The sequence below is a fragment of the Heptranchias perlo genome, unplaced genomic scaffold, assembly GCF_035084215.1.
Source record: "Heptranchias perlo isolate sHepPer1 unplaced genomic scaffold, sHepPer1.hap1 HAP1_SCAFFOLD_612, whole genome shotgun sequence".
Lineage (NCBI taxonomy): Eukaryota > Metazoa > Chordata > Chondrichthyes > Hexanchiformes > Hexanchidae > Heptranchias > Heptranchias perlo.
The window spans coordinates 24,904-36,950 of NW_027139636.1; the positions used below are offsets into that span (position 1 = coordinate 24,904).

The window sequence follows — 12,047 nt, forward strand, 5'->3', positions numbered from 1 at the left end:
ATCAAACACTCACAGGGCAGGTACAGGGTTAGATACAGAGTAAAGCTCTCTCTACACTGTCCCGTCAAACACTCCCAGGGCAGGTACAGGGTTAGATACAGAGTAAAGCTCCCTCTACACTGTCCCATCAATCACTCCCGGGGCAGGTACAGGGTTAGATACAGAGTAAAGCTCCCTCTACACTGTCCCATCAAACACTCCCAGGGCTGGTACAGGGTTAGATACAGAGTAAAGCTCCCTCCACACCGTCCCATCAAACACTCCCAGGGCAGGTACAGGGTTAGATACAGAGTAAAGCTCCCTCTACACTGTCCCGTCAAACACTCCCAGGGCAGACACAGGGTTAGATACAGAGTAAAGCTCCCTCTACACTGTCCCATCAAACACTCCCAGGGCAGGTGCAGGGTTCGATGCAGAGTAAAGCTCCCTCGACACTGTCCCGTCAAACACTCCCAGGCCGGGTAATAGTCCCAGAGGTGAAAGGACAGTGTATCTAACGCACTGTGACACCCGGTCCCAGAGGGGGGAAAGGACAGTGTATCTAACACACTGTGAGACCCGGTCCCAGAGGGGGAAAGGACAGTGTATCTTACGCACTGTGAGACCTGGTCCCAGAGGGGGAAAGGACAGTGTATCTAACGCACTGTGAGACCCGGTCCCAGAGGGGGAAAGGACAGTGTATCTAATGCACTGTGAGACCCGGTCCCAGAGGGGGAAAGGACAGTGTATCTAATACACTGTGAGACCCGGTCCCAGAGGGGGAAAGGACAGTGTATCTTATACACTGTGAGACCTGGTCCCAGAGGGGGAAAGGACAGTGTATCTAACACACTGTGAGACCCGGTCCCAGAGGGGGAAAGGACAGTGTATCTAACGCACTGAGAGACCCGGTCCCAGAGGGGGAAAGGACAGTGTATCTAACGCACTGAGAGACCCGGTCCCAGAGGGGGAAAGGACAGTGTATCTAACGCACTGTGAGACCCGGTCCCAGAGGGGGAAAGGACAGTGTATCTAACACACTGTGAGACCCGGTCCCAGAGGGGGAAAGGACAGTGTATCTAACGCACTGTGAGACCCGGTCCCAGAGGGGGAAAGGACAGTGTATCTAACACACTGTGAGACCCGGTCCCAGAGGGGGAAAGGACAGTGCATCTAACGCACTGTGAGACCCGGTCCCAGAGGGGGAAAGGACAGTGTATCTAACGCACTGTGACACCCGGTCGAACATCTCCCAAGCCTGCTGCGTGACTTGAAATCAGCTGCGTGCCATCACTGAGGGGTGGGGAGTTTGACTCTCTGTGTTGTTAGGTCTGCGGTCACCCTGTAGTCTTTGGAAACTTGGCAAGAGTCTCCTGAATGAAAGCAGATGGGTGCCTCTCCCGGGGAGTCTCATCCAACCCTGAGACTTCTTAACACTTCATTGGGATACAGTCGCTCACCCATTCCCAGTGTTGGAATCATTATCAACAACAACTAAATATCACCACCTTTGACCTCTAAAAACGTCCCCAAGGCGCCTCCCAGGAGCGATCATCAAACAGAATTTGACCCCGAACCACATAAGGAGATATTAGGACAGGTGACCAAAAGCTTGGTCAAAGAGGGAGGTTTTAAGGAGCGTCTTAAAGGAGGAGAGAGAGGGAGGCGGAGAGGTTTAGGGAGGGAATTCCAGAGCTTAGGGTCCAGGGAGGTGAAGGCACGGCCGCCAATGGTGGAGCGATGGGAATCGGGGGGATGGACAAGAGGCCGGAATTGGAGGAGAGCAGAGATCTGGGTCCCCAACTCTTTACAATCTATATTAACGATTTGGAGGAGGGGACCGAGTGTAACGTATCAAAGTTTGCGGATGATACAAAGATGGGAGGGAAAGTAGAGAGTGAGGAGGACATAAAAAACCTACAGGGGGATATAGACAGGCTGGGTGAGTGGGTGGAGATTTGGCAGATGCAATACAATATTGGAAAATGTGAGGTTATGCACTTTGGCAGGAAAAATCAGAGAGCAAGTTCTTATCTTAAAGGCGAGAAACTGGAAAGTACTGCAGTACAAAGGGATCTGGGGGTCCTAGTGCAAGAAAATCAAAAAGTTGGTATGCAGATGCAGCAGGTGATCAAGAAAGCCAACGTAATGTTGGCTTTTATTGCTCGGGGGATAGAATATAAAAACAAGGAGGTATTGCTGCAGTTATATAAGGTATTGGTGAGACCGCACCTGGAATACTGCATACAGTTTTGGTCTCCATACTTAAGAAAAGACATACTTGCTCTCGAGGCAGTACAAAGAAGGTTCACTCGGTTAATCCCGGGGATGAGGGGGCGGACATATGAGGAGAGGTTGAGTAGATTGGGACTCTACTCATTGGAGTTCAGAAGAATGAGAGGCGATCTTATTGAAACATATAAGATTGTGAAGGGTCTTGATCGGGTGGATGTGGTAAGGATGTTCCCAAGGATGGGTGAAACTAGAACTAGGGGGCATAATCTTAGAATAAGGGGCTGCTCTTTCAAAACTGAGATGAGGAGAAACTTCTTCACTCAGAGGGTGGTAGGTCTGTGGAATTTGCTGCCCCAGGAAGCTGTGGAAGCTCCATCATTAAATAAATTTAAAACAGAAATCGAGAGTTTCCTAGAAGTAAAGGGAATTAGGGGTTACGGGGAGCGGGCAGGAAATTGGACATGAATTTAGATTTGAGATTAGGATCAGTTCAGCCATGATCTTATTGAATGGCGGAGCAGGCTCGAGGGGCCGATTGGCCTACTCCTGCTCCTATTTCTTATGTTCTTATGTTCATATCTCGGAGGGTTGTCGGAGGGCTGGAGGAGGTTACAGAGATAGGGAGGGGGGTGCGAGGGGCCATGGAGGGATTTGAACACGAGGATGAGAATTTTAAAATCGAGGCGTTCCCGGACCGGGAGCCAATGTCGGTCCAGCGAGCACAGGGGGGGGTGATGGGTGAACGGGACTGGGTGCGAGTTAGGATACGGGGGGGCAGCGGGAGTTTTAGATGAGTTGAGGGTTACGGAGGGTGGAAGGTGGGAGGCCGGCCAGGAGAGCATTGGAACAGTCCGAGTCTGGAGGTCACAGAGGGCACGGGGTGAGGGTTTCAGCAGCAGATGAGCTGAGGCAGGGGGCGGAGACGGGCGACGATACAGAGGTGGGAGTCGGAGGTCTGGGTGACGGAGGGGAGATGGGGTCAGAAGCTTATCCCAGGGTCAGATAGGAGGCCGGGGTCACGGACGGGCTGATTCGGCCTCAGACGGTGGCCAGGGAGAGGTCGGCCATTGCCCACGTTCCTTCTAACCCAACTGGCTTTACCCTTTGACCTAGGGCTCCAGGACAATTCGTCGCAGGGTGATGATGTCACAGGATTCGCGCAGTTGCCCCCGACGATGGCTGAGAGGCTGAACTCGAGTGTCTCCGCAGGGAAGGTGACCTCCATCGCAGGTAAAGTGACCGCCCTCCTCCACCTGTCCGCATGGCGACCCTACGAGGGGGGGGGGGGGGGCCAGGGACGGCTACAATCGAGGGGAGCGATCGAGGGGAGGAATCGAGGGGAGGAATCGAGGGGAGGTATCGAGGGAGGTATCGAGGGAGGTATCGAGGGAGGTATCGTGGGGAGGTATCGAGGGGAGGTATCGAGGGAGGTATCAGGGGGAGGTATCGTGGGAGCTATCGAGGGGAGGAATCGAGGGAGGTATCGAGGGAGGTATCGAGGGAGGTATCAGGGGGAGGTATCGAGGGAGGTATCGAGGGAGGTATCGAGGGAGGTATCAGGGGGAGGTATCGAGGGGAGGTATCGTGGGAGGTATCAAGGGGAGGTATCGAGGGAGGTATCAGGGGGAGGTATCGAGGGAGGTATCGAGGGGAGGTATCGGGGAGGTATCAGGGGGAGGTATCGAGGGAGGTATCGAGGGAGGTATCAGGGGGAGGTATCGAGGGAGGTATCGAGGGGAGGTATCGGGGAGGTATCAGGGGGAGGTATCGAGGGAGGTATCGAGGGGAGGTATCGGGGAGGTATCGAGGGTGGGATCGAGGGGTGGGATCAAGGGGTGGGATCGAGGGGAGGAATCGAGGGGAGGTATCAGGGGGAGGTATCGAGGGGGGCTATCGAGGGGAGGAATCGAGGGGAGGTATCGAGGGAGTTATCAGGGGGAGGTATCGAGGGGAGGTATCGAGGGGAGGTATCGAGGGGAGGTATCGAGGGGAGGTATCAGGGGGAGGTATCGAGGGGAGGTATCAGGGGGAGGTATCGAGGGGAGGTATCGGGGAGGTATCGAGGGGAGGTATCAGGGAGGTATCAGGGGGAGGTATCGAGGGGAGGTATCAGGGGGAGGAATCGAGGGGAGGTATCGAGGGGAGGTATCGAGGGTGGTATCGAGGGGAGGCATCGAGGGTGGTATCGAGGGGTGGGATCGAGGGTGGTATCGAGGGGAGGTATCGAGGGGGAGGTATCGGGGAGGAATCGAGGGTAGGTATCAGGGGGAGGTATCGAGGGGAGGTATTGAGGGTGGTATCAGGGGGAGGTATCGGGGAGGTATCGAGGGGAGGTATCGAGTGGGAGGTATTTTGGGGAGGAATCGAGGGCAGGTATCAGGGGGAGGTATCGAGGGAGGTATCGAGGGGAGGTATCGAGGGAGGTATCGAGGGGAGGTATCGAGGGAGGTATCGAGGAGAGGTATCGAGGGGAGGTATCGAGGGGAGGTATCGAGGGGAGGTATCAGGGGGAGGTATCGAGGGAAGGTATCAGGGGGAGGTATCGGGGAGGTATCGAGGGGAGGTATCAGGGGGAGGTATCGGGGAGGTATCGAGGGGAGGTATCGAGGGAGGTATCGAGGGGAGGTATCGAGCGGAGGTATCGAGGGGAGGTATCGAGGGGAGGAATCGAGCGGAGATATTGAGGGGAGGTATCGAGGAGAAGTATCGAGGGGGGTATTGAGTGGAGGTATCGAGGGGTGGTATCGAGGGAGGTATCGAGGGGAGGTATCGAGGGAAGGTATCGAGGGGAGGAATCGAGGGGTGGTATCGAGGGTGGTATCGAGGGGAGGTATCGAGGGTAGTATCCAGGGGAGATATCGAGGGGGGTATCAGGGGGAGGTATCGAGGGGAGGAATCGAGGGGGGTATCGAGCGGAGGTATCGAGGGTGGTATCGAGGGGAGGTATCAAGGGGAGGTATCGAGGGTGGTATCGAGGGGAGGTATCGAGGGTGGTATCGAGGGGAGGTATCAAGGGGAGGTATCGAGGGTGGTATCGAGGGGAGGTATCAGGGGGAGGTATCGAGGGGAGGAATCGAGGGGAGGTATCAGGGGGAGGTATCGAGGGTGGTATTGAGGGGAGGTATCAGGGGGAGGAATCGAGGGGAGTTATCGAGGGGAGGTATCAAGGAGAAGTATCAAGGGTGGTATCGAGGGGAGGTATCAGGGGGAGGTATCGAGGGGAGGAATCGAGGGGAGGTATCAGGGGGAGGTATCGAGGGTGGTATTGAGGGGAGGTATCAGGGGGAGGTATCGAGGGGAGGAATCGAGGGGAGTTATCGAGGGGAGGTATCAAGGAGAAGTATCAAGGGTGGTATCGAGGGGAGGTATCAGGGGGAAGAATCGAGGGGAGGAATCGAGGGGAGGTATCAGGGGGAGGTATCGAGGGTGGTATTGAGGGGAGGTATCAGGGGGAAGAATCGAGGGTGGTATCAAGGAGAAGTATCAAGGGTGGTATCGAGGGGAGGCATCGAGGGTGATATCGAGGGGTGGGATCGAGGGTGGTATCGAGGGGAGGTATCGAGGGTGGTATCGAGTGGAGGAATGGAGGGGAGGTATCGAGGGGAGGTATTGAGGGTGGTATCGAGGGGAGGTATCGAGGGTGGTATCGAGTGGAGGAATGGAGGGGAGATATCGAGGGGAGGTATTGAGGGAAATATCAACGGAGGTATCGAGGGGAACTGTCAAGGGAGGTATCGCGGGAGGAAACCAGGGAGGTATCGAGGGGAGGTATCGAGGGTAACTATTGAGGGGAGGTATCGAGGGGAGTAATCGAGGGAGGAATCGAGGGAGGTATCGAGGGGACGTATTTAGGGTGGTATCGAGGGAGGTATCGTGGGGAACAATCGGTGGAGGTATTGAGGGAGGTATCGAGGGGAGGTATCGAGGGGAGGTATCGAGGGGAGGTATCGAGGGGAGGTATCGAGGGGAGGTATCGAGGGGAGGTATCGAGGGGAGGTATTGAGGGAGGTATTGAGGGGAGGTATTGAGGGGAGGTATTGAGGGAGGTATTGAGGGAGGTATTGAGGGGAGGTATTGAGGGGAGGTATTGGGGGAGGTATTGAGGGGAGGTATTGAGGGGGGTATCGAGGGGAGGTATCGAGGGGAGGTATCGAGGGGAGGTATCGAGGGGAGGTATCGAGGGGAGGTATCGAGGGGAGGTATCGAGGGGAGGTATCGAGGGGAGGTATCGAGGGGAGGTATCGAGGGGAGGTATCGAGGGGAGGTATCGAGGGGAGGTATCAGGGGAAGGTATCAGGGGAAGGTATCAGGGGAAGGTATCGAGGGGAGGTATCGATGGGAGGTATCGAGGGGAGGTATCGAGGGAGGTATTGAGGGGAGGTATTGAGGGAGGTATTGAGGGGAGGTATTGAGGGAGGTATTGAGGGGAGGTATTGAGGGGGGTATCGAGGGGAGGTATCAGGGGAAGGTATCGAGGGGAGGTATCGAGGGGAGGTATCGAGGGGAGGTATCAGGGGAAGGTATCGATGGGAGGTTCTTCCATTGCAGTCGCTCAGTGGGTTAGGCTCAGGCCTAACGTCATGAGCCCCGAGTGTACAGGGGCCTATCGCAGCCCGGGGCCTGCGCGTCGGGAGAGTGGCCCGGCCCGGGGCCTGCGCGTCGGGAGAGTGGCCCGGCCCGGGGCCTGCGCGTCGGGAGAGTGGCCCGGCCCGGGGCCTGCGCGTCGGGAGAGTGGCCCGGCCCGGGGCCTGCGCGTCGGGAGAGTGGCCCCGGCCCGGGGCCTGCGCGTCGGGAGAGTGGCCCCGGCCCGGGGCCTGCGCGTCGGGAGAGTGGCCCGGCCCGGGGCCTGCGCGTCGGGAGAGTGGCCCGGCCCGGGGCCTGCGCGTCGGGAGAGTGGCCCGGCCCGGGGCCTGCGCGTCGGGAGAGTGGCCCGGCCCGGGGCCTGCGCGTCGGGAGAGTGGCCCGGCCCGGGGCCTGCGCGTCGGGAGAGTGGCCCGGCCCGGGGCCTCTCAAGGCCCACCAGTGAGAGAGAGTTTTCGCTCCTCCTCCTCCTCCTCCTCTTCCTCTCCAACCCTCACTCTCTGTTACCTCTCCCGTTGTTTTTTTCTCTTGCAGCCTGGGCGATGTACGCAGCCACGGCCATCTTTGTCGCCATCGCCGTCGTCCTCCTTTACCATCTGCGGAAGAGGTAAGGAACCCCGGGAACCTAGGATCGGGAGGAGGCCGCTCGGCCCCTCGAGCCTGTCCCGCCATCCAACGGCCGATCTGTGACCTAACTCCCTGTTCCCTGCCTCAGCCCCTTTCCCCTTAATAACTAGAATCTCGGATCTAAAATTAACAATTGAGCTGGCGCCGACTGCCGTTTGTGGAAGAGCGTCCCAAACTTCTCCCACCCTTTGCGTGTCGAAGTTTTTCCGAGCTTCACTCCTGAAAGTCCTGCCTCTGATTTTCAGGCTCTGTCCCCCTCGTCCTAGACTCCCCAACCAGCGGAAATAGTCTCTCTCTCTCTACCCCATCAGTTCCCCTTCATATCTTGAAAGCTTCGATCAAATCATCTCCTTAATCTTCTAAATTCCCGGGAATGCAAGCCTAGTGGGTGTGACCTCTCCTCGGAGTTTAACCCTTGAAGTCCGGGTATCATTCTGGTGAATCTACGCTGCGCTCCCTCCAAGGCCAATATGTCCTTCCGAAGGTGCGGTGCCCAGAACTGGACATCGTACTCCAGGTGTGGTCTAACCAGGGTTTTGTATAGCTGTGGGATAACTTCTACCCCCTCGTATTCTGGTCCTCTAGATATAAAGGCCAGCGTTCCATTGGCCTTTCTGATTATTTCCTGTACCTGTCCATGACATTTTAACGATCGATGTACACGGGCCCACTAAGTCTCATTGGACCTCCACTGTTTCGAGCTATTCACCATTTAGAAAGTATCCTGATTTAACCTTTCTAGGTCCAAAGTGGGTGACCTCACACTTGCCGACGTTGAAATCCATTTGCCACAGTTTCACCCATCCCATTAATCTACTGACATCACTCTGTGATTTTATCCTTCCGTCAACACTGCGCACAATGCTGCCGAGCTTTGTATCATCGGCAAATTTGGATATGTGTCTCTCCGTCCCGTCATCTGACTCGTTAATAAATACAGTGAATAATTGAGGCCCCAACACCAATCCCTGCGGGACTCCACTAGTCACATCCTGCCAATTTGAGTACCTGCCCATTATCCCTACTCTCCATCTCCTGCCAATTTCCTAACCAGGTCAATAATTTGCCCTCAATCCAACTTTAGCTAAAAGTCTCTTATGAGTTACTTTATCGAAAGCCTTCTGGAAGTCCATATAAACAACATCCGTGGACATTTCCCCGTTCTCTGCTTTAGTCACCTCTTCCAAAAATTCGATCAGGTCCGTCGGGCATGACCGACCATTTACAAATCCACTCACTCTCTGATCAGCTGATATTATCAAGGTGTTCATACAATCGTAGAAAGTTTACAGCACAGAAGGAGGCCGTTTGGCCCGTCGAGTCCGTGCCGGCTCCCTGCAAGAGCAATCCAGCCAGTCCCACTCCCCCGCCCTTTCCCCGTAGCCCTGCAAATGTTTTCCCTTCAAGAACTTATCCAGTTCCCTTTTGAAGGCCATGATTGAATCTGCCTCCACCACCCCCTCGGGCAGTGCATTCCAGATCCTCACCACTCGCTGGGTAAAAAGGTTTCTCCTCATCTCACCTTTGGTTCTTTTGCCAATCACCTTAAATCTGTGTCCTCTGGTTCTTGACCCTTCCGCCAATGGGAACAGTTTCTCTCTATCTACTCTGTCTGGACCCTTCATGATTTTGAACACCTCGATCAAATCTCCTCGCAACCGTCTCTGTTCCGAGGAGAACAACCCCAGCTTCTCCAGTCTATCCACGTCACTAAAGTCCCTCATCCCTGGAATCATTCTGGTAAATCTCCTCTGCACCCTCTCTGAGACCTTCACATCTTTCCTAAAGTGCGGTGCCCAGAACTGGACACAATACTCCAGTTGTGGCCGAACCAGTGTTTTATAAAGGTTCATCATGACTTCCTTGCTTTTGTACTCTCTGCCTCTATTTATAAAGCCCAGGATCCCGTCTGCTTTTTTAACCGCTTTCTCAACCTGCTCTGCCACCTTCAACGATTTGTGTACATATACCCCCAGATCGCTCTGTTCCTGTACCCCTTGTAGAGTTGTGCCCTCTAGTTTATATTGCCTCTCCTCGTTAATTATGGACTCCAGTGATTTCCCTCCCAACAGATCTTGGGCTCACTGGTACATAATTCCCTCTGTGGGCAGGGCTGGGGAAGAGGAGAACGAGGAGAGGGAGTCACAGTGCAGCCCGTGAATGCAGACGGGAGGGGGGCTTGCCTGCTCTGTCTGTGACTAAACTTTGCCCCCCTTCCTCTCCTCGTAGGTCCTGCCTCTTTGTCCAGAAGAAGTCTTCGTCCGGGGTCCTCGTGATCAAGAGGCCAAAGGACCGATGCCAATGTCCGGCAGGTATGACCTGGTCTGTGACCTACAGGCACACCAGGGTGGTCCTGTGCAGCGAGGGCAGAGGGGAGGACATCGGGAGCAAGTATGGCTGCTTCTGCGAGGGGTACAACAATCTATCAGTCACCAACCAATCTTCGCTCAAGTCTCTCATCTCCACCATCTAGCTCCAGGAGATGACAGCCTGGTATAATTGACTCTCGCTTGGCACAACTTTTTGACAGAGAGGGGTTTGTCCCCAAAAGTTTACCCCACCTCCCCGAACCAGCAAGGAAGTCTAAAGAAGGACCTTTGAACGGCCAACTATGGTGCTCTTAGCCAAACTCCAGGGCCTCTACAGCGACCGACGGCCGGTCGGAGATCTACAGGAAGCCAGGCCTCCAGGCCTCTGCCTTCCCTCTCCTCCCTCACCACCACCCACCCCTCCCTCTCCCTCCGAGCTCTTGGCGTTGAGGTTCCTGAGGTGAAGGAAGGGCGGCCAGAGATCTTCGAACCCTGACCTGGGCCTCTCAAAGAGGTCTCGGTAGCTTCTCCTACGCCTCCTGAAGACTTTGGCCGGGGTAGATCTCTGCCAGAAACGACGGGGGATATTATTTTTTGGCGTTTCTCTCTCTCTCTCTCTCTCTCGCTCGCTCTCGTTTTTGGCGGCCTTTCACAGCAGACGAACCAATCCGTCTTCGACTCGACATGGACCTCTCTCACTCGCTCTCTCTCTCTCTCTCTCGGGGAATGGTCAAGATTTGGGTTTTGGAAGCCAAGAGGGAATTGGTTCCCAACTCAAGGGACTCTGGAACGTCCGGGAATAGACGGGGCAGTTGGGAAGCTTTATGGGATTCTGTCGCGGGGCTACGTGTTATTCGGAGGTGAGGTTACCCTGACTGTTGATGACGGGTGTCTCTGTTTTCCCTGTGACAACTTGCCTCTCAAACCAGATCGAAGCTCCATCCCGAGAAAGGAACCAAGATGGGAGGTTTGGCGCAGTTGCTGGCGGTCCTTCCACTCCCTGGCAGGGAGGGGGCAAATACGGGCCGCCCACCAGCGAAACCAGCAGAGCAACTGGGCAGCAGGACTGCCGAACATGCTTCCATTCGGGCATGGATTCGAACTCTGGGACGCGTCAGGACTTCACCGTCCCCATGGCAGGCCAGACAATCTCCATTGGACAGGTCTCAGGTCACGTGCCTCAGTCCGCGGAAAATATCACCCCTCGCTCGGTGACACAGAAAACCGAGGGAGGCTAAAGTGGAGGGCAGCGGACAGAGGGGATCGATTGATCGCCCCGAACCCCTCGATTAGATTCCAGCCTGTAACTCACTCCCGGGTATCTGTTATTCTATATATAAACCCCCCCGAACCCCTCGATTAGATTCCAGCCTGTAACGCACTCCCGGGTATCTGTTATTCTATATATAAACCCCCCAGAACCCCTCGATTAGATTCCAGCCTGTAACTCACTCCCGGGTATCTGTTATTCTATATATAAACCCCCCGAACCCCTCGATTAGATTCCAGCCTGTAACTCACTCCCGGGTATCTGTTATTCTATATATAAACCCCCTGAACCCCTCGATTAGATTCCAGCCTGTAACTCACTCCCGGGTATCTGTTATTCTATATATAAACCCCACCGAACCCCTCGATTAGATTCCAGTCTGCAACTCACTCCCGGGTATCTGTTATTCTATATATAAAACCCCCAAACCCCTCGATTAGATTCCAGCCTGTAACTCACTCCCGGGTATCTGTTATTCTATATATAAACCCCCCGAACCCCTCGATTAGATTCCAGCCTGTAACTCACTCCCGGGTATCTGTTATTCTATATATAAAACCCCCGAACCCCTCGATTAGATTCCAGCCTGTAACTCACTCCCGGGTATCTGTTATTCTATATATAAACACCCCGAACCCCTCGATTAGATTCCAGTCTGTAACTCACTCCCGGGTATCTGTTATTCTATATACAAACCCCCCGAACCCCTCGATTAGATTCCAGCCTGTAACTCACTCCCGGGTATCTGTTATTCTATATATAAACCCCCAAACCACTCGATTAGATTCCAGCCTGTAACTCACTCCCGGGTATCTGTTATTCTATATATAAACCCCCCGAACCCCTCGATTAGATTCCAGTCTGTAACTCACTCCCGGGTATCTGTTATTCTATATATAAACCCTCCCGAACCCCTCGATTAGATTCCAGCCTGTAACTCACTCCCGGGTATCTGTTATTCTATATATAAACCCCCCCGAACCCCTCGATTAGATTCCAGTCTGTAACTCACTCCCGGGAATCTGTTATTCTATATATAAACCCTC

The 12,047-nt window shown here is 54.7% G+C and overlaps 1 protein-coding gene across 1 annotated transcript in view; it reads left to right on the plus strand.

Moving 5' to 3' along the window:
• Positions 1 to 9,895, plus strand: part of LOC137317333 (kremen protein 2-like) — a gene marked incomplete at its 5' end in the record, with an annotated part of 29,811 nt that extends 19,916 nt beyond the window's left edge. The window contains 4 exons of the mRNA XM_067980745.1: positions 3,328 to 3,444; positions 6,763 to 7,236; positions 7,330 to 7,402; positions 9,652 to 9,895. Of these exons, the coding sequence (XP_067836846.1) occupies positions 3,328 to 3,444; positions 6,763 to 7,236; positions 7,330 to 7,402; positions 9,652 to 9,895 (908 nt within the window). The remainder of the gene's footprint in view (positions 1 to 3,327; positions 3,445 to 6,762; positions 7,237 to 7,329; positions 7,403 to 9,651) is intronic.
• Between the last annotated feature and the right edge of the window lie 2,152 nt (positions 9,896 to 12,047).